At 28.7% G+C, this 23,601-nt stretch overlaps 1 protein-coding gene across 1 annotated transcript in view; it reads left to right on the top strand.

Moving 5' to 3' along the window:
* Positions 1 to 4,739: 4,739 nt before the first annotated feature.
* The window catches only part of LOC107437907 (trypsin-1), a 34,617-nt gene continuing 15,755 nt past the window's right edge, over positions 4,740 to 23,601 (top strand). Inside the window, exons 1-3 of the mRNA XM_016050045.4 lie at positions 4,740 to 5,016; positions 10,308 to 10,390; positions 17,181 to 17,281. Of these exons, the coding sequence (XP_015905531.1) occupies positions 4,947 to 5,016; positions 10,308 to 10,390; positions 17,181 to 17,281 (254 nt within the window). The 5' untranslated portion in view covers positions 4,740 to 4,946. The remainder of the gene's footprint in view (positions 5,017 to 10,307; positions 10,391 to 17,180; positions 17,282 to 23,601) is intronic.

The following is a 23,601-nucleotide window of genomic DNA, read 5'->3' as shown; positions in this document are numbered from 1 at the left end:
TTGATTCCTTTTCTAAATTATAATCGTCATTAGTATGAACACGAAGAAAACAATTCTGGTAAAATGACCGTTTTGTAAGGTCTTCTAAAAAGCTCATAATTTTGGTTGATAAAACAAAGATTTGCGAAATTTAACCATTCGATTAATTAGTTAATCCTTCCGTTCATATGGGAACTATTTATCGGAAATTCTGGTTTTCTAAATTCTAGTTCTTATTATCACACATTTAGTAAAAATACAAAACTGAAATGTAAATAAATAGTTTCATACCATGTTTCATGATAAATTTACCAAATTTTATCACATTTACCAAATTTTAGATGTATTTCAACCATTCGATTAATTTGGTAATTCTTCCGTTCATATGGGAACTATTTATCGGAAATTTTGGTTTTCTGAATTCTAGTTCTTATTATCACACATTTAGTAAAAATACAAAACTGAAATGTAAATAAATGGTTTCATACCATGTTTCATGATACATTTACCAAATTTTATCTCATTTACCAAATTTTAGATGTATTTCAACCATTCGATTAGTTTGGTAATTCCTCCGTTCATATGGGAACTATTTATCGGAAATTCAGGTTTTCTAAATTCTAGTTCTTATTATCACACATTGAGTAAAAATACAAAACTGAAATGTAAATAAATGGTTTCATGATAAATTTACCAAATTTTATCGCATTTACCAAATTTTATCACCTATTATAAAACCATATTTTATTGTTAATTTTGCAAAAATTATTACCGAAGCACTTCAGTAAAATAACCGAGATTTCGGTGATCTCATAAAAAAAGAAACACTGTATATTTTAGCATATTTAGGTAGTTTTAACCATAATTTTTTTTCTCGATGTATAACCACATCATATCGCTAACATGATTCTTAAAAAAATAACACTTTTTGCAAGCCATTGCATTAAATTTTCAATTAGAGACGAAACTTAAATGATAAACTTCTTTTTATCAACTTGTTCTTCAATTTAAATTTTAAAGAAGCGAGTATGAACCATTTTTCAATATATTATAGAAGCGGAACTATGTAAGAGAAGAACGAAAATCGATTATCTTCTATTTTAAAAAATGTCTTGATTATAATTATAAAAGTTATCTTCGTTTTTTTTTTAACTTTTAATGAGCTCTTTCTATTTCAAATAATTGCGTTTTTTATTTGAATCATAATATCTGTAAAGGTAATAGCGAAACAGAATAATTTTTCTTTTGGTATTGTAGTTATGTTTGAAAAATGCTTTTTTAATTTTCAAAATCTGAAATTGCTTTTTGGAACTTGTTATAAAATCTTAGTAACATATTAATTATCGTGAAATATACTAAAAAATTTAGAAAGATAGTTTGTTAATAGTGACTTTTCGCAATTATATATTTTAATATTGTTTGTAATTTTATTTTTTGTCTGCCAAGCTCTTTGTTTTTATAATTTATACTGTTTCCTAAATTATCAAACAATAATACTTATTTAAAGTATCTGACTAATGCTAAAATATGATTTTGGAAAAAGTTTCGAAATTGAGTTTATTATAAATTTAGAATTCCTTTACTCTTAGTTTTAAAAATACTTTGCCTTTTCTGTACTCAAATTATTTACAGAGTTATAGTAGTTTTTGTGCACGGTGATAACAGAGGATAGACTATTGATTTGAAGTCCTTAAGTTCGTTTATCTCAAGATCAGATTTTACTTCACTTTAAATACGACATTTCTTGTTGTTTTTAAAATGATTGTCAACATTTTTTCATGAGTGCTTATGATTAAAGCTCATATGTTTTGAACTACAGACAAAGAGAAAGAAGTAGAATTTTATTTTTTATGCATGCTTTTTAGCAAACACAAGTGCAGAAATTTTTAAAAATTTGCTTTTTAAAATACATTGATCCCTTAAATAAAATCCTCAAAAGATTTTTTTTGTTTCGGACGATAAAAATTTTTTTACAGTGCTTATATGCAAAAAAAATTCCATTCCTTATTTTTTATCTAAAAATGGGCATTAAAAAAAGAAGCAATATTTTTTTGCTATTCTTATAAGCTTTTACAAATAAAACGTATAAACTAGTTTACTTTAAGTTAAAATTGGGAGAATAATTTTATGCGTAGTAAAACATACTTGTAATATGTTTTGCAGGGCGTTTCATTTAATTTGGCAAAGTTTAAAATGTGGTAGAGTATGATGAAGAAAACAATTTCTGTTGTCGAATATGGCAATAAGGTATGCTATGTGTGTGTCAGATAATCAAGCAAAATATTACCGTAAATCTCCAAACATGTTTATCTATCTTTTCATCCTAGAGCAGGTGTAAAATACCTCCAGTAGTAGATGGTTAAGTTTTCGAGGTTTTCCTTTCATATACCACAAATAAAGGTTTCCATCAAAAAATTCTCTTAGAAAGCCAGTTAGTCCCAACTTTTGATCCAGAAGTTCCCTTGTTTTCTGGATTGGATTCAAAACTTGAAGCAACAGATTTGATAACTGTAAATCAATGCAGGTGTCAAGATAAAACATAAAAATGCTGGAGAATACATACCAGATGAATAACCAGATGAATAACCAAGTAAACCAGATGAATACCAGTTTTACATTTGTCTTTCACGAGCTTTAAACTGGAAAAAGCTCCAGATCAAATTACGGTGAATACCCGGTTTGATCAAATTGCGTTTTAACGAAAAATCCATTTTCACCGGAGCATGTTACGAAACAAAATTTCTGATGCAACGTAATTTTTACAGTAACAATTACCGTAAAATCATTGAGTCACTCTAATTAAATAAATATTACTGTAAAATTTACGGTATGCTATTTTACACTAAAATTGGATTTTACTAATGATGCACCCAAAATATCAGCTCTTTATACCGCAATTTGATCTGGAATTTTTTACGGTGTAAACTGTGCTAGAATGAAATGATGGATAGAGTAATAAGAGATTTCTGTATACTAAGTGTTGTCTGAATGATGTCCCGATATAAAATTATTTAAGAATCTTATCACTTGTCTTTATAATATAATTTATCACTGAAATTTTTATCGTCTTTGATGCAAATAATTCTGGATCAAATTACGGTATAAATTGCAGACACTTTAGAGGCTTCATCCGTAAAATATATTTTAGTAAAAAATATTTATCTATTTTACCACAAAATCCAAGTTTTCTCGTAAAATATTAAACCGTAAATTTTGCAGTAATATTTATTTAATTAGAGTGATTCAGTGATTTTATGGTAATTATTATAGTAATTAGTACTATTAAAATTATGGTATATCAGAATTTCTGTTCCATTATAGGTTCCGGTAAAAAAGGATCTCAAGGCAAAAATTACCAGCATCTGTACCTCTAAAAACTACCTGTACTTTTTACCGAAATTTTCTCCTGAAATTTTAACAGTGCTTCAGGTACTTTTATAAAGGTTTTCTTCTCCTATAACTTAAGTTACACTATTAAATTTGTCAGTGAACAACCGGGCTTTCTGTAAATAATTAGTAGAATCACCAATGACTTAAATAAAGAGGTATTTTAGTGCAATAAAAAAATAAAAAAGGGCAATTTAAAACTACATTCTTTTATTAAACTAATTTCTTAGATAGATCCAAAACAATTTACAGCCTCTTCAAAAACAGCCAATCTCTTTCTGTTCTAGGAATAATTTAACGTTTTTTGATATTAGAGTTACATGTTTCTTTTATTTCTTTTCTTTTTTTTTGCCCTTTTCACTCTCGCTAAATTTTATTCTTAAAAGTCCAGACAAAATTAATTTTATTTCAGTGCAATTTATGGTTAAAAATTTGAAAAATATTTTGGGTTTCAAATATTGGAAATTTTTTACGCAATTTAATTAAATGTAATCCTGCACTGTAAAAAAATAAGAATCAAGCTAAAAAGCACCAGCACTAAGTGTGCTGGTATTTTTTACCATAAAATCCAGTTTTACCGGAGTATGTTATCTAATGTAAATCCGGAATATGTTTTCCAATGTAAATCAGGAATATGTTAATTTTTACAGTAATAATTACCGTAAAATCAATTGATCCCTCAAACTAAAATATATTATTGCAAGAAAATAGTATAATAATTTTACTGTGAAAATGAATTTTACGGATTATGTACCCAAAGTGTCGGTACTTTATACAGTAATTTGATTCAAATTTTTTACATTGAAGTACAAAATAAAAAGAGCTATAAAATACCTTGTACTCCAAACCCTAGACAATATACTAAACCCCCTACATATGTACCGAAAAAATTATTTGTTATTTTTTACGATCTCTGTTAATTAAAAATTTAATAAAATTTGCATTAAGAAGCAATAGGAGCAACAAAATATCTTGTAATCAAAACCCTAGACAATGTAGTAAACCCTCTACATAATTACCGAAAATAATTTATTTGACATTTTTTATTCAATCTTGTTAGTAAAAAAAATTAATAAGATTTGTATTAAGCTACCTATATTCATTAAATATAAACAATAAAACATAATCACTAAACCTTTTTCTCCGTGTCAATATCCATCTTCATTCATTGACTTTTTATCAATTTTACGTTCATTGTTCTTTCCCTTCCTTTTCAAAATTAAATAATTAAAAACAATCTCGACAATGGCATTGACACAAATGAGGCTGATACGTTAAATAAACAATCGGAAATTCGTTAATTTCCCGTTGGAAAAGGCGACAATAAATCACGCTTTCGATATTCTCCGTCACCAACTCAGCAAGGTCTGCAGATGACTACTCTGCAGGTGTGGTAGTAATATGGTCAAGGGCATCATCCTAAACCCGCATCTTTTCAAGTGAGTTACTATCCAAGGTTTACTAGGTCGTAGAATCCTTGGACCATCGGGTTTCTGGTGAGATACTTATAAAAATGAATCACTTTCTCTTTCGCTATCTTGTTGAGGAATCTTCTCAGTTGTTTAAGTATTGGCTTACAAATGGATCGTATATTTGGGCATGCTCTTCTCTGGACTCTGTTGTTTGTGGTTAATGCTTTGAGGATTGAAGGTGAGTGCGTTTCGAGTGAACTTGATATTTTTTATAAAGTTGATTTTCTTTTTCTTCTTTTTCATTCTTCTTTTTTTTTCCTTTCTTGATTTTGACCTTTGTCGGATAAATATTTATGTAGCGTATATCTTTGAAATATTTTGGATGTTCTCTTGTATCGAGTTTCTTTCTTTTTTTTTTCTTCTTTTTTTCTTAAGTTGCTATTTTGGTACAAAAGCAATACAATTAAAAACTGAATTTGACTTTAATATTCAAAAATGCACTTCCTGACATAAAAAAAAAATTCTGCCGGCTCGTAACGTTCTATTACGTTTAACGAAGACTTTACTTATCATAAGGATCTTAAAAGCTGAAGCATAGTTTAAGCAAAAAATAATAATAAATTATAATTAAAATTATAAATAACTGAAATTTAAAAAAAATGAAAAATATATTTCGCAAAATCGTTTGCATAGAATGTGATTAAGAATGTGCTACACTTTTTACACAAAAAAGCTTCTTCTGGGTTTTCTCGATTTCGTTCAAGGAAAACTACGCTTACTATTAAAATCTTAACAGCTAAACCATTTAATAGTTAAAATAAAGTAATAAAGATAAAATTAAATTAAAATTATAATTGAATGAAATTTAAAAAAAAGTTGAAAATATATTTTTAAAAATCATTGTTGAGAATGTGATTAAATTTATTTTTTATTAATAAATACGTTATTTTGTTCGTACATTTTATTACATTTAATAGTTATAAATAATTTTATTTTGTACATTTTAAATAAATGAAAGATTTAAAATGTGCCAAATTTATGGTAGATTATTTTTTATATTATTAATATATAATAATTATTACTAAAAATTGATAATTAATGATTGTTTATATTACATTTTTGTTTATATTCATTATTTGTTTATATTTTAATTGGCACATTTTAAATGCGTAAGAATTTTTTCTAAGAGCCTAAATAATAGTAATTCTACTTTAATTTCATATTATCAAAAACATATCTAATCTATCAAGTGAACTTATTTCATTTACTGACGATATAAAAGGGGTTAAGTACTCACACAACTACTCGTTGCCGTCTAAGAGAGTCGTGGTGGTTGTGGTTGCGTGATTTTCATGACAAAAGTCATGATAGAGGCAGTGTTGTCGGAATTAACGGGCAAGTTTGCAAATCATATTTTTCTTCGGAATGATGTAGAAAACCTGCCATAAAAAGGAATGAAATTTTTGTACATATTACTGCACTGAATAATTAGGAATGGTAAACAAAATATTCAGTTAATGGTCTCATTCCTTAACATTAATGATATTAATAAAGCCTATGAGATAGATGTGGGAAAGAGTTGTAATTAGCCATGCTCGTTTACTACTTTAAAAATATCAGAGTTTATCTGTCTTGCATAATGACTAGATAGCTAATTATTCCAGAAATTCGTTGATATGGTATATATTCTAAAAATTTAGTAAATGAGAGAGATAAGAGTTTTTTGAACGATGAATGACCAAGCAATTTTCTTTTAAAGGCAAATAGCTAACACTAGTTTTGGTAACAATAAAAATATGTATATTTATTATATCTACTGGCAAAACATGAAACAATGAAACATTTTACTTTTTGCATAAGCATAGTATGTCATTTCAAATGATACACCAACGAAGTATGAAGTATGGTTATTTCATACTTTTAATTAGTAATCTTATGTTTTATTGGTATTAGTTAAAAGTAAATTCTTGGTGCAACAAGTAGGTTCATGTTTAATTTTGATTTCTTTCATTAGAAAGTCAAAAAATGTAAGTAATCACCATGTACTACTCATATTAATTGAATTCATTGGCTAAGCAGGGAAGTATGATCCATTGTCTGATATTCCTAACACTGACATATTTTTAATACACTCAAATGTGGAGAACAGTGCTCGAGTTTCTTTGACTGTCCTTAAAAGCGTTAAATTTCGTCGAGGACAGAAAAGGACACCAAATTATAGCATACGTCCTCAAATTTTTTCAAAATCATGCAATTTTTCTACTGCATGTAAATATTAAAAAAAATTGAGAAATACAGACTATGTTTTTTTTCTTAACAATAAAGTTTTGTCTTAGAGCGAATACAAACGAAAAGCAAAAAAGCACCATGCTAAAACTGTCAGATGAAAACACATTAATCGCCTAAAAATAATTTTAGCGAATTTTGATTTTGTAGAATATTATATGATGTTTCAAAACTGCTTAGTATGGAAATCAAGTTTCTTGAAGATGGTTCTGCATCAGATATTGGTTATTAATTTTTAAAATAAAATTTTTGTTGCACAGATAAATCAATAATTTGCATACATGTATAGAGTTCTTAAATCGTAAAACATTTTGAGGACGCCCCGATGGTTTGTACTCAAATCATTGCTTTTAAATCTGGTCACCTAACAAAAGACCATTGTCCGATATTCCTTACACTGTTTTGATTAATCGGGTATCATTAATACTTACCCAAATAGTTAAATCCAGCAATATTTTTAAGCAGATAAAAAATTAGTCGAAAACAATAAATGTGTTGTTTCTTTTTTCGCAATTTACATCTGCTGAACAATACTGTCATATTTTTTTCCTAAAAAGTATTTGTCATTGTATACAATGATGAAATTTCGTAAATTGCCGTTAATATACATTAATTCTGTCACGTTACTTGCAAAAATATGCCCTCTTTAAAAAAAAACATTCTTAAATGATGAGATTAAAAGAAAAATTGTTTTTCTGTAACGTATAATAATAATAAATCTAAAACAACTTTGCTAAATGAATAATGTGCTTGTTTAAAACATTTTATGCTTTAAATAACAAACTGTTAAGGTAAATATACCACAAAGTATTTAATTGTAGTAAACAGTATCAAGTAAGAGTAAATCTTTAGCACTAGTAAAGTAGGATTTAAAGCCGGCTGATAATTTACTCACCTTACTAGTAATGAAATCAAAAGTTCAAAGTCTTAGAGAAATAGTTTCATGATATTTTTAATTAATAAATGCAATAAATATATGTATATTCTACGAAATATTTCTACTAAAAGGAATGCGTGCATTGACTTTGACAATGTATTCCATATTATAAAGTTTTGAAGAACTATGAAACAATAATTTAACTATAAATTTATTGCCAGTTTTTTTTAACAAATTTTGATAATTTAACTGCAAATTTCTTGCATAAACTTTATTTTAAGGAATTCAATAAAATTATCCGTTTAAATTTATTTAAAAAGAAAAAAAATTTCGTGTTTTATTACGGAAAAATAAATTTTGGTTATAAATAATTAAAATGACAATTTTGAAGCGATCGGACAATACATTTTGTTCTGAAAGGAACAATAAATTAAACTTAGTTTTATAGAACAAAAATTACAGAATGTTAATAATTCTATTATAACTCATTATAGTTAACAGCTTCCAAATAACTGTTTTTATTAGGATAATTTTTATTAGGAAAAATACATTTTTTACAGAACAGAAATTACAGAACGTTAATAATTCTATTATAACTCACTACAGTTAACAGCTTCCAAATAACTGTTTTTATTAGGAAAAAGACTTTTTTCATAGAACAAAAATTACAGAACGTTAATAACTCTATTATAACTCACTATAGTTAACAGCTTCCAAATACTGTTTTTATTAGGATAATTTTTATTTGGAAAAATACTTTTTTTGCAGAACAGAAATTACAGAACGTTAATAATTCTATTATAACTCACTACAGTTAACACCTTCCAAATAACTGTTTTTATTAGGAAAAACACATTTTTTTAATTATTATTTTATTTAATCTCAAAAAGAATTTATTTCTAAAAACTTGCATCTAGCTAGTTTTAAAAACAAAAATCACAATCTCTAAGGGAAAAAAAAATTAAACTTTGCTTCATATTACATCAGCATAAATGCGATATAAAAGCAATTAATTTTTCTTAGAAATGCTAACAATCGTTTCAAGAAAATTAATCAGGAAATGATACAAGCTATGGAGTCTGATTATGAAAGAGACAGGAAAAATAACTTCCAAGTCCTGTAGCCACAAAACCACATCTAGGTCGAATAATAATATTAGAAAACAGAGCATTACCACAAATAAGAAATCAGGTAAAAGACACCTCAACAGCTTATTGGTCCATTTATTCATAACTGTAAATTCAAAGAAATCGTTATCAACATGAATTTATAAACCACTTTAATTTACTTTACCACACTATTATTTAAATGTTAATTAAATGCACTTTTTTAACCATTTCTTTAAGTACAAATATTTAGAAGCGCTATCAAAATCTGTCTAATAATTTAAATTTGCACAGGAATAGGCTTACTATTCAAATAATTAAAATATAATATAATTTTATTATTTATAAAACTGTTTTATTTCTTATGTAATAGTAATTTATTTTTGATATATAACATATTTGGACATTCAAACATTGATATAACATTATTCAATATTATACAATAGGCTAACCAAAGCTTTTTTATGTAAGAATTTCGGGAAATAAGCAAATATAATAAACGATTCAAAGTGCCGTAAAATTTTTCACCTCACAAGTCCTCCGCCATTCTTTCTGTGCATAAAATGTAGTGAGAAGACATAGGGTTTAAGACACTAAGTTTTCATTGTGAAAGATGGGGTTCAATTCCCGGTGGTGGCCCATATCCCACCTAGTTTGAGATCAGTGTGTACCAGCAAGTTAGAGAAATAAAAGAGGCTAGAGCAGTACAAGGCCATTGGCTACGAAATTCTGATTCCTTTCTCTATATAACCTCTTGGCTAGAAAATTGACTATTGCGGAATGTTTTCTATTGTTTTTAACGGTTAAAAATAACTTTTACAAAATAACTTTCAATAAGAAATATGGAAAATATGCTTCTTAGATTCAAATTGGATAATCCCACTTGATAAGCCCATGGTTCTAGACATAAAACATATGATTGATACATATGACTGTATAAATTGAGAAAAAAAAAGTAAGATCTTCTGAAATATTATTTTTTTGCTTTCTTGTAGGTCTTATACTTACCATACATCCTATATGTCTACTATTTCCTCTAAATCTTGTACTTACCTCCTCTAGGTATTTACTTTCCTATATTTCTTAAACCTACTTTTGGGACTGGTATTATAACTGTCCCTTTCAAGCATCTCTTTTTTGGTGCGATTATTTTCTTGAGTATTGAAATCTTTATAAACATTTTATTGAAACATAATAAAATGTGATTTTTTTATGTAAACTGCTGCAGATACTATGTTTGCAAAACTTAAATGTTTTTAGGGTTTGAATGTGGAAAGCAGACTGTACGAAACGGACGAATAGTCGGTGGTGAAGATGCTTTTGATGGTGAATTTCCTTTTATGGTAAGTAGTCATTTAACTTTAGTTTATTTTTTACGAAATAAAAAACTTTGATCTAACGTTAAATGCTTAATTTTCATATATATTTGTAACTAATCTGTGATAAAACTAGTCGAATTCGTGCAAAATTTGACAAAGAAATTTTTTTTTTTAAAAAAGTAAATAATAATGTTGACTACCCTTTTTATGCATTTTCATTATTATTTTGTTGCTGCGCTTTATTTTAAGACAACAGTTGTAATAAATTCTAAAAGCTCCGGCATTGCGCACAAGAATACGAGAAATTGATGTAAATAATAACTGCAATTAAATTGTTTACAATAACAAATTACACTTAAAGGAAATTGTTGTACAGTTTTTGTAAACAAATATTAAAATATTGGAAGTGAATATTCCAACTAAATTTATAAATGACCTGAAAGCGAATGAATTATAATTATAGCGAAAAATTTTAAGAATCACTTAGAAAAAATTATTTTTTCTTGCATGCTAAAACTTCACTCAACTTACTTTGAGAGTGTGTTTGACCACCTTAAAATAATTGATAACATTAATTTATCCAGTGCCATACACTGTTATATTTTTCATTTTAAAATTATGGTAATCGGCAGAAGTATGTCCATCCAATTGACTGCTAAATTTAAGCTTGATAAAAAAACTTTACCTTTGAGGTTTTGAAACCGTTTACAACTAATATGGTTATAAAACCATAGGAACAAAATTTATAGGTTTTTTATAACCATTTACAACTAGCATGGTTTCAAAGCCGGAAAAAGAAATTTAACTGGAGATTGCAGCTAGGTTTTTCACAAGGGTCACAAATTGGGGAGTGCAGGATACTGGAAACTCTTCATGTGTTGAAAGGTATGGATAATATATTGTGGTGTCAAAGTGGGGACTGAAATTCTCGTTCTGTTAGTCATTGGATTGACAGATTTGCCTTTTCGAGTATAATATTCCCCCACCCGCTAATAAAACTGCTGGACAATTGCTAAGGACGGATCACAAATTGCAATGCAGCATAACATTAAGCGAGACATGAGGCCTAGTAGGATAAAATATAGTTACCACACTGTTCAGACATTAGAATAAAGAATATTCATTGTTCTGGAAAGTACAAAAGCTATGAAACATCTGAAAGAAAAAAAATGTTCATTTGATGCTGCGTACGGAAAAATGGAACAATGCATCTAAATGTCAGCAGGCAACTTGAAGAAAGGTGTCAGTACGTGATATGTCCACCGTGGAGTGTGATGCAACATTCTACACGTCGTATCATACTTTGCACAACATTATCCAGCAGCTGTTGAGGCAATTTATCCCATTCCTCTGTCAGTGCACGGATGAGGGTGTTCTTGTTTATCGGATGATAGTTTCGACCAGCAAGTTGCCTCCCCAAAGCATCCCAAACATTTTCAAAGGGGTTTAGATCTGGAGAACGTGATGGCCATACGAGGCGTTGAATACCCTCGCTGTCTAGACAATCCTGAACAGCGAGTGTTCGATGACATGTTGCGTTGTCATCCATAAAAACAAATTTATCACCGACAGCACCACAGAAAAGACGAACATGAGGAAGTAGAACTTCATCAATGTATCGTTGGCCCGTCATAGTCCCATTCGCAGCCACATGTAGGCGCGTGCGGCCATTGATCATGATGCCGGCCCACACCATGGCACTGCATGTCGGATATCGGTCCCTTTCCTGGATATTTTCTGGACGATAACCAGTACCACTCTCGCGCCAGATCAGTTGGCGTCTACAATCCGATGACAGACTGAAGCTACTCTCATCTGAGAATAATACTCATGCCCAGTCCTGTTCAGTCCAATTGTGATGCTCACGACACCATTGCAAACGGACAGTACGGTGCTGTCTGGTCAATGGGACGCACACCAGGTCTGCGGGGGTATAGTTCTCCTCCCCTCAAACGTCTGGCAACAGTTTTTCGGGAGATCTGCTTTCCTGTGGCAGCAAGAAACTGATTTGCCACCTGCTGAGCTGTGGTGTGCATGTTCCTTTTTGCTGATAGGACGAGGTATCTGTTTTCTGCAGGCGTCGTACCTCTAACACGACCTCCCCCGTGCCGCCTACTACACATTCCAGTAGTTTTAAATGATTCCCACTGCCGTGAAACAACGCTGTGAGCGATGTCGAACTCCCTGGCAACATCTGTTATTTTCCGCCCTTCTTCGATCTTTCCAATAATTCGGCCACGCTTAAAATCATCTAAGTGATATCGGAAAGACATGCCGAAAATTTCAAGTTCGTCAACTAAATCTTTCCTGTAAAACTTTGACTTGAAACAACAACTCTCCACATGCGTCAAAACCTTTAAAGCTCTTATCAGCGCTATCACGTGATGAACAGACGTGGAAAAAAAATTTGCATACGCATACCTCTTCTTACTATTCCGGGCACTTATTCTAATTTTTCACATTTTGATTCCTTTCATTTTGTGGTTGCTATGGATGATAGTGTTATCCGTCCTTAGCAATTGTCCAGCAGAGTAGTTTCATTAAGCGAGTCCAGTTGGTGCGAAAAAATTCTGGTTGTTTAATTGTTTTAAGTGAAAATAGGTAATAAAAAATATTTTCGCAGCTAACAGTTTGAATATCATCTTATTCATGATCATTTGACTGTTTTGTAATTAAATAAATTGTTATATAACCATTTCTTCGGAGAAATTTCTAACAGCGTATAAATTAATTTGTAATAAATAATTGACAGTCTAAAGTTAAACTCAAATTTTTCTTATCTTAATTTGATCACTCATAATGATATTTTTTTCGCTCTTCTATTGAAATTTTTTATCTTTTCAAAACTTTGATCAACGTCTTTTATCAGCTCAATGTACTAGTACGCCATCAGGGCATAGATAGCCTGGTTGGTAGGACTTTAGGCTTAGTTCTGTAAAAATGGGAGTTCGAATCCCACCTTCCGAAGAATGACTGGTGCACGTTAATGGTTAATGGTGACTGGTGCACGTTAAATCTGTCGTTGTCACAAAGTCCTCCAAGTTCCCGTAACAAATCAATACCTGTAGGGTACTGAATTGGAAATCGATCATTCTCTGGTTTAGGTCAAAATTATGATGTGTGAATGAATGAATGGAGTATGAGTAGGTCCTCCTTTTAAAACAGGCTATGACGTGTGTGTGGCTGATGTCGTATTCTTTATCATAGACGGTGCCCCTGAAAAAAACAAGAAACGCACTCTAAAAATTTGCTTGATTTCAAGCTGGCTTGTTGGTATTGGCTTGCAGCATAAGCAACAACAACCAGTGCTCTAAATTTTAGTTCTGTTGTACATACCCTTGCTTAAACCACAGACATTATCGGAAGTTGACCTTTGTAAAAATCATTGGATTTAAGGAACTCCATTTTTCATTAAGTTAAGTAAACAAGTTTAGACATGTTTGTGACTATTACTTAAAAATTCATTGTATTAAAATATTTAAGTGACAAAAATAGCTTGAAAATATTTGGAAAATAAATCAACAGTTATATCTCTAAAAAAACTTATATCAATAAATTAAAGAAAAATAATATATATAATTCCTGAAATATATGACTGGATCAAAAACAATACTCGACATTCGATTCTTAATACCAATAAACATAATTTTTTTATATATATGTTTCTGTTTTTATGGAATAAAAAGACATTCATGTTTCGACAAATTTTACCCCGCGTATTGCTTGAAAAGTAGGACGATTGCAACTTCTAGTATTAAATCAGAAGCTTTTATTTTATTTGTACTTACGCGGGAAATACGGTTTATAGTAAAAGAAAACACGTACGCTCTAGAAGATATTGAATTCAATTTTAAAAAAATATTTTATGTATTGGAACTGAATTCCATCGCTAAAGATATTTCTCAATATACCGAGGAAAATGATTTTAGTTCAAAAGAGAAAACATTTCCTAATTTGGTTGAAAGAACAATATTTTAATGCAATTAAATAGAGTTTCGCATAACCTCCATCTATTACGTATTTTTTAATAATCTTTTGGAGAAATTTTTTAGTTGCTAAAAGACTCTAAGTGTTATTTAATTAAAGAATACAAGTTATCAAAATCTGACGAATCATTGCTAAAGTGAATTATGGGGAGTGGGACTTACAGTTTTAAAATATTTCTCTTTTATTTTCATTTATAATCATCCCCTTTCTCCGTTTTTTTAAATTTTTTTAAAATCATTTTTCTTCGATAATTGAAAGTAATTGAACAATAAGAAAGTGTTTGAATCTAAGTACGACTCATTGATCAAAATTTATCATATGATTTATTGTAAATTCTAACAATATGTCATATGATCATATGATATTTATCATTTGAGTTAGATTCTCAATAGTACATATAACTCGACAGCATGATACATTGTATCCCTATGGCTCAAAGGTTAAAATTCATATTACAGAAATACACGCAATTAAATATTTCCAAGCTGAATCTCTATGCTTTTAAAATGTTTTTACAAAGTGTTAAAATTTTTGTCGAACATACAATTTTTGTCGAAAATTAAATTTTTATAATCTCATCTTTGAGTTATTTTATTTTTACTGTCGATGTAATCGCTTTAAGAATTTCCTCCCAATTTTAGATTTCTAAATAGATAATGCTGTATTCATTAGAAAAAAAAAGTACAATAAACAACGGAATTCTTTTTACAATGTTTAGAAGGGTGGTCATTATTGTGATTCATGACCAAGACCGATTAAGCCGAGATGGCTCAGGGGATAGAGCGTTCGCTTTCCAATGAGGTGAACCGGGGTTTGATCCCGGCGATGGCTGGTCGATACGAATTCCGCATCCGGCTTGCACCGACCACAGAGCTGGTGTGAAATATTATCAGTGGTAGACGGATCATGGGTTAGAGTCCCCTTGCCGTCAGGCTAACCGTGGGAGGTTCTCGAGGTCTTCCTCTCCATGTAAAGCAAATGTGGGTTAGTCCCATCGAAAGTTCTCCACGAAGGCAATTTATCCCAATACTTGATCCACGAGTTCCTTTGTCTTCTGGATTGGGTTCAAAATTACGAGTCTAAGGAGTTGAACATCCAAAGCAGTCGTAAACCCAAAAATTGGGTCGGCTGTTCAACGACGGTTATAAAATAAAGTAAAAACCAAGACCGAGGTACCAATCCCACTAGATTACAGAAAAGAATGATGAAAGTGAAATGTAACGATATTTATCCATGAAAGAATAATAATGTAAACTTTATTTAGAGAAACTAAATTTTTAAATTCCATCATTATTCATTATTTATTTACATTTTATTTTTCTTCTTTTTCTCTAACTATTCCATTTGCTCCTAATTACAAAAACAGAATATTAAAAACATAACATCATGATTTAATGTTAAATATTGAAGAGTTATATGAAAAAACTACATCAAACCATTAGTCACTCACAAGCGTCATTTCATGGCTTCAAGGAGTAAATATAAATAAAATCTTAAATATCAATGCAATCATTAAATGTTAAAAATAGAAAAGTTAATAGGAAAAAAACTGTATGAAAGCATTGGTTACTCACAAATAGAATTTCATGGTTTCAATAAGTAAATAAATATAGAATCTTAAATATCAATGCAATCATTAAATGCTAAAAATCGAAAAGTTAATAGAAAAAAAAACGGTATCAAAACATTGGTAACTCACAAGTGGAATTTCATGGTTTCAATAAGTAAATAAATATAGAATCTTGAAAATCAATGTAATCATTAGCTGCTAAAAATCGAAAAGTTAATAGACAAGAAACTGTATCTAAACATTGGTTACTCACAAATTGAATTTCATGGTTTCAATAAGTAAACGAAAATAAAATCTTGAAAATCAATGTAATCATTAAATTCTAAAAATCGTGAAGTTAATAGAAAAAAACTGTATAAAAGCATTGGTTACTCACAAATAGAATTTCATGGTTTCAATAAGTAAATAAAAATAGAATCTAAAAAATCAATGTAATCATTAAATGCTAAAAATCGAAAAGTTAATAGGAAAAAAACTGTATCAAAGCATTGGTTACTCACAAGTGGAATTTCATGGTTACTGAGAAAATAACTGAGAAAAACTGTTTATTAACTGTTTTCACCTAGTACGGTTAAACAACCAGAGCAACCGCACCAACCAAACCCACCTAATAGAGACGCTTAGTTCCTTGCAACTCAAACATATTACAACCAAAAAGGCTGATTTGTTAGTCTCATGACCAGCAGACATGAGGTTTGAGTCCCAGCGTTGACACCACAATATTTCATCCATTCCCTTCAACGCATGAAGAGTGCCCATTGTTCTGACCTATCCAATGCTCATTGACTAACGAAAAGCCTAGTTCCTATATCCATTTAAGATTCTTTTTTACAATTTTGAAAACATGCTAGTTGTAAGTGGTTAAAAAACATATATTTTTATATTCTTTGTCTTATAACCGTACTAGTTAAAAACGGTTTCAAACCCGTAAATAAAAAAAAATGTTTTTCCCCGTAAACTTTACGGTTAATCGCATGGATAAACAGACTGTTGCCGGGTGTTTTACAATAATTTTAGAATTAAAATTTTAACAGTGTAAGCGTATATTTCGTAATTCTTGAAAGTTTTAATGCTAAGAATCGAAGAGTCACTTGTGAAACATTAATATCCAATCAGTAATTACTCACTTCATATTTAATTTCACACGAGTTAAATATTAAAAAAAAAACAGGTTTTAAACGTAATTAAGACCACTTATGCTTCGTGAGGTGATGATAGCTTATCAATTAAAAGCACTTTTTTTTACGTTTATTTCAGGTATCTCTACGTTTAGGAGGAAGCGCATATGGTCAACACCACTGTGGTGGTGTCATCTTAAAGAAATTATGGGTTTTAACTGCAGCACATTGTGTAACAAGGTATGTAAATACATTATTCTACAATAATTACGAAAAATTATCTTTCAAAGTTAATAATTTTTTTAAAAAAAAACCACTTTTTTCAATGAAAAAATTTAAAATTTTCTTTGAGTCTATGACTGAGTTGAAGCCTTTACTTAATTACTAACAGAGCTTGGCACGAAATATCAACAAAATTTATTAATACACTACCCTACATTAATGGAAGAGACACTTTGAGTTTTCAGGCTTTTTTTTTTAAATTTCTCAGCAAATAGCAAAAAGATTATTTTATTACTTAAGAGATGTTAGTTTATGCAATTTTTCATACTTAGCAATAAGATTTACAGCTTTCAGAGATTGGGGAGACCGACAATAAATTACGAATGAAAGCAAGTATTTTTAAGCACTTTATGCCAAAAATTCAAGCAACAAGTTTGTAACTTGTCTTAATTACTTTAGTTGTTACTTTTAATAACTGTATAAAATTTCGTAAACCTAGAGTGAATATTTATAGATATTTGAACCTTTTCATAAGAAACTAACTTCATTAAATTATCTTTTTTTGTCATAACTTTTTAAGTACTGAATGGAATCACACAATATTTTTCGAGCAATTTAAAAATTAATTACAAAATAATTTACTTAAAAAATTTTTAAAAATTTTTAAAAACTGCACATATTACAAGCATTTACGGTAGTTCCATTATACTGTGCATGTGTGGAAAAATAAATAAAAAACTCTTAGTTTTGTAATGAATCGTATTTGGCAGTAAATGATAAACCGACATAATAAACCGAAGGTGTTAAATAGTTATGAGCATTGAGAATTACTGATAAACTGAAAATGTTTTTTTTTTCATTCATAACAAAATTTCACTAAAGTTATGAAGAAAAATAATTATGATGGTACAATTTTTCTTAAATGTCTTAACAATGTAATCATACTTATTGGTTTATAGGGTTTCCAAATTTCTGTGAAAAATGAGAAAAGAAAATCTACACACGAAAATCAACTTTCTAATCAAAATATTGTTCAAGTTCATTGATAATAATCTGACAATTGAAATTAATCTGGTAATCGTCAATGTAAAAAGTAAACATTATAATTTTAAGGCATTTTTATCGTAAACTATTAAAACTTAACTATTATTTTATCCAATAAGAGATATTACAAATTAAACAAAGCTTACACTTAACTTACTGTGATTAATAATCAAATTAAAAAATTCGAAAAAAACTAATACGTTTGCTTCATGGTAATATTTTAAATTTATTCTGATAAAACTTACATACTTTGTAAGAAAGAAAGGAATAACTCCTTCAATAAAATTTTAGTTACATTTTAAAAACTGTAAAGTTAAAGCAATTTATAAGAATATTTATTAAAAATTAAATAATCAGACTATCTTTCTTATTACTTAATTCTTAAATATCTACTTAAAGAAAGTCACTCTATCTTTGTTTAATAATTGTTCTTTAAAAAGATAATGTAACTACTAAATTGAAAGATTTTTATTAAAAAAATAAACAAGAGATTAAACCTTTTGAAGCAAGTGCAAAAAAAATTTTTAAATATGTTTTTAACATCAATTACATTTGTACACTTTTATAAAACTACAAAATATTCGAATCATAAAAAATGAATATTTGCATGAGATTAACAAATTTTTCCTTTAACTAGATTATGTATCAAGACTTCAAAAGTATTTAAATACAAAAAACTTTTATTGCATAAATGCAATTTGCGAAAATTTTAGTGTCAAAAAAGCGTTTGATCTTGCCTAATTCTGAAACTTGTGAAAAATATAAAATAACTAAATTGATTTCAGACAAAATCTTTTTGGCGTTTTTTAAATTAATGCTATGTTTTTTCTTTAAAAAAATATAATAGTATAATAAAAATAACGAAATAATTAATAGATAACTCAAATAAAATATTCCGAAATAAACTAAGTGCATAATAATGTTAAGATTTGAATAAATAAGACCAATACAAAATTCAGCTACAAAACTTCAAATTTGAAAACACTTTTATTAAACTAAATTATGTGAGAGACATGATTGTATAAATAAACAAATACAAAATAGAAACAAAGCATTCTATATCTATCATAAAATATTGGAATGTACACTAATTTCAAAGACTTGTAAAATGTAGATGTGTAGTGCGCAAAAGAGGGAAACATCTTGAACAACTTTAAATAAATGAACGTATTTTTAACGAAATCAGTCGAATAGTCTTTGAGCTATCATTTGGAGATTCTTTGTCATCATTTAGAGGTTCTGTCATCATTTAGAGGTTCATAGTTTTTAGAGCATTTGACTAATTTCATTAAAATATTGTGTTTTGCCATTTAAATTTACGCTCTTTAAAGTAATGTAAAAACTTGTAAACCTTTCAATTTTTACATTCTTATTTTTGATTTACTTACCTTACCTTAAACCTTACTTATTTTCGACTATCATTAAATGAAATAATAAAAAATAATAATTAATTAATAAAAATTATCTTTGCATTGTATTATCTTTGGATAAATTATTTTTGGATAATTTTACAATTGTGAGGAAAAATGCTTTGATTCCTTGAGCTCTGGAGTTATAGCGAAATACTCGGAAAAGTTAAATTAAAATAAGCAGTTCAAACTTTTGACTACACTCCTGACCAAACTATTTTAACTACATTTTCGAGATTGAGACTTTCCCTTTTAAGTCAGAAATACAAATCTGTCAAGAAAAAAGGTATGTTTATTCAGAGAATTTCTGTGTCAGATTTCGTATCGTCTGCACCAATTAATTTATTAATTATCGTCTGCACTAATTAAATTATTAATTATCGTCTGCCCTAATTAATTTACTAATTATCGTCTACACTAACATTTAAGGCTCGACCCTAGAACCATCAGAATTAAGTCTTATTGTGCGAATATCCGAACTGGATACTTCCCTCCGATGGAAAGTTTTTCTTTTGGTACTTCTTTTTTAGCACACTGTACAATAGTTTTATTAGAAAAATAGTTACGTGCGAATCAAAAACATAGATCTTGACTAAGAGAGATCAAAATCTGTTCAAAAGTTATGAACGCTGTTTTATGAGCAAAATCCAGGAACCTATAGAAGTAAATGGCCTGTGCAGAATCCAGAAATTAAAAAGTTTATTGAGCAAGAAAATATCTTGAGATTTATAAAACCAAAAAGAAACTCGCCGCGAAAGAATGAATGAAACAGAAATACTAAATAAAACCATGAAAGGTAAGCTTCATAGCAATAGAAAAAAGAGGTAGTCAAGAAAGAGAAAATCAAGAACTTAGAAAAGATTTCCGATTTGAGAGTGCAGTGGAGCTGTGTTGAAAAGAAAGACTACCAACTCTGTAAAAAAAAGTTCCGTTAAAAAAACGCAGTAATTCTGTAACTTCCCAACTGAAAATTCCTCATCTCTAAACATATAAAAATTTACTGTTGAACTACATAGCTATTTGTAAGGAGAGGCATTTTTATTAACAAATAAAAATCTATAATAATTGATGCAGACTTCATTTGTTGAGGACAGATTTTTTCGGTTCTGAATATGAAAAGCTTTAGTAAAAAATCGGCAACAAATAACTTGATGCATAAAAGTACATACCGACTGGCCTTTATGGTGGTCAATAAATTTGCTTCATGACTGGAAGGCTCCGGGTACCCTTCGGATCGTCTAAACTTAATAATGAGAAGAAAAAAAAATTCGACCTTTCTTTCAAGCGTGATGGTTTTCAATTCCTTGAAAAATCGCATAAAATCACACAAAAAATGAAATATTTAAAACATTAATAAAAATTTTACAAACCTGTAACTGGGCAAAACAAAGAATATACCTTCATACCAAATTTCTATGCCGCATTGCGAGGACCATACAATGACTTTCTAAAATTATCTGCTGCGTACAAATATTTCCTGTAATGTTCTGTTTCAGAAAACTTCCGTCTAAGCTTTTTTTTCTTCCGTAGCATGCGGATGATCTCTAGCAACTTTGTTGCCAAACATTTTCTGTAATGTAACGGAATTTTATTTACATTAAAAGCCTGTGGAGCTAGTGAGAAGAAATTAAAAAAAATGCATGAGCAAAGCTATAACTAGATTATGGCCTAACTGACATTTAATTTCAATTGAACGTAATTTAATTGAGCGTCCATTTAATTGAGCGTGATCATTAAATATGTATTCAATTTCGAAATATGTATTTTACAAGGAAATGAGTTTGGTTATGAATGTAGTACTATTAAAATACATCATAATAGAATCAAATTTTCATTCTTTCGTAATTTTTATTACAGTCATACTAGCATAAGACAATTAAATTATGATGAATTTTCTAGAAGATTCCTCAACACTTTATAACATCAAATAATAAACTTGTTAAAGTATTCAGTTATTAAGTCAATTTAAAAATTAAGACTGCCAATATGCTCCGTTTCTAAAGCTTAGAATATAAAATTTAAATGGAAATTTCAATGGAATATTTTTGCGCTTTAAACTTACAATATTTTCCATTTCATTTAACTGTATAGTTTATCAGTACAATGTTGAAAACAAAAACATTCAATCTATATTTTTTTGAAAACAATTATTTTTAAAAACAGTAATTTTTTATTATTAATTGGAAAAAATATCTTAATTTTTATAAAACCATACAAATTCAGACTTTGTTTATTTGTGTAAATAATTAGTTATAGTTCATATAAATTGTGTAAATTCTGGATGTAAACACATCAAGGATCCCAAAAATGTGACTTAAATTAATTTTATGGTTCGTAGAATACTAATTATAATGGATCTAAGAACACATATGTAGTTGATAGAATACTAATTACAAACATGTATACTTTGATTCTCTTTATTCAACAATTTTTACCTTTTTAACTACACTGAAAGTATTTCTGGTCTTATAAGCTACAATAAATAGATATAAAATGTCTGGTTTGCGTTAGTATTGAATAAATGATCAGTTATTCATCATTAGTTAACAACTAACTATTCTCTAATTACATCGCAAGGATTAGTAAGGAAGAACTATTTTTGTCTCAGATTAAATTACAAAATAAGTTGTATTGTACAAATATATCTTTAGTTATGATTAAAGGAGCTAAAAAAGGTATAGAAGTTTTAATTTGTTTGTTTTAAGCCTTGTATCAAATAATTATCTGTGAATACTTAATTTATCGAATTAAAAGTTACAAGGAATTTAAAAATTTTAAATACGGTACAATTACAATGTAAACTATGGAATAAATAGATGTTCACAACAAATTTTTCAAGTAAGAAAATTTTGTAATATGCATAATGAAACACCAGGGAAATCCTTACATTTTATCAAAAAATAATAATAACTTTTTTTCCTGAAATATTGTTTCTTCGCTTTTTTTTCAGTAATTCATGTAAACCAAAAATCGTATGGTGGAAGGAAGTTAAACGAATTCGAGAGATATATTAAACCAGGACATGCTTTTTTTTTTACTAGATAAAGTCTGTCATTTATCAGAAATTACATTTAACTCTCTGCAAACAATGGCGATGTTATTTGGGAATGAATTAAAGATAAAGGCTACTTGCTTATCGATGCCAATTTTATAAAAATTTTAGTTTTGACAGCACCGATTTATTCTGTTGTTTTATTTATTCTGTAGGTAATTATTAGTAGGTAATTATTAGTTAGTATCTGTAGGTAATATTTTAAATAAATTCAACAACTGATAACTCCTTATTTATTTATTATCTTTAATTATTAAACCCACCACCTTGGCAGTCGGATATGATAGGGTCTTACCCGATGCTATTTGACTCATGAAAATTGTTTATGACTACTTGTTTACTTCACGTAGTTCAACTTAGCTTATATTCTTTATATAATTCCTTACGAAGGTTCGTAAATTACGTACGTTCGTACAGTTACATGTGGCACACGTTCTTAACTTAAAAACTACACAATTGACTTTTAAAATCACTACAACAAAACAACGATTGACTACACACTAAAATTTTTATGAAAAACAAAATATGATGTGACAAATGAAGGATAGCATTTTCTGCTCATTCATGCAAATCAAGTAACATAGGTGACAACTTAAGTGCATATGAAATTATTAATTTGACATTTTTTTTCCAATACATAAGCAATTAAAGTATTTGAAAATAATAATTTAGGCAAATTATTCATTTGCATCAAGACCAACAAACTCAAACAAAATGTGCATCTTTGTGTACTTTGGCCTAGTATCTTTATAGCACCTTTAATTGATAGTTCTGCCTGTTATTAATTCTGTGTTTATTATTTATAGTGTGGGTTTTATTGATTCGGTTTGTAC

The sequence above is a fragment of the Parasteatoda tepidariorum genome, chromosome 2, assembly GCF_982258835.1.
Source record: "Parasteatoda tepidariorum strain Cologne lab strain chromosome 2, Ptep-v5.0, whole genome shotgun sequence".
Classification (NCBI taxonomy): Eukaryota; Metazoa; Arthropoda; class Arachnida; order Araneae; family Theridiidae; genus Parasteatoda; species Parasteatoda tepidariorum.
Note: the sequence above shows the minus strand (reverse complement) of the source record. Positions and strands in the feature narration are given on the sequence as shown.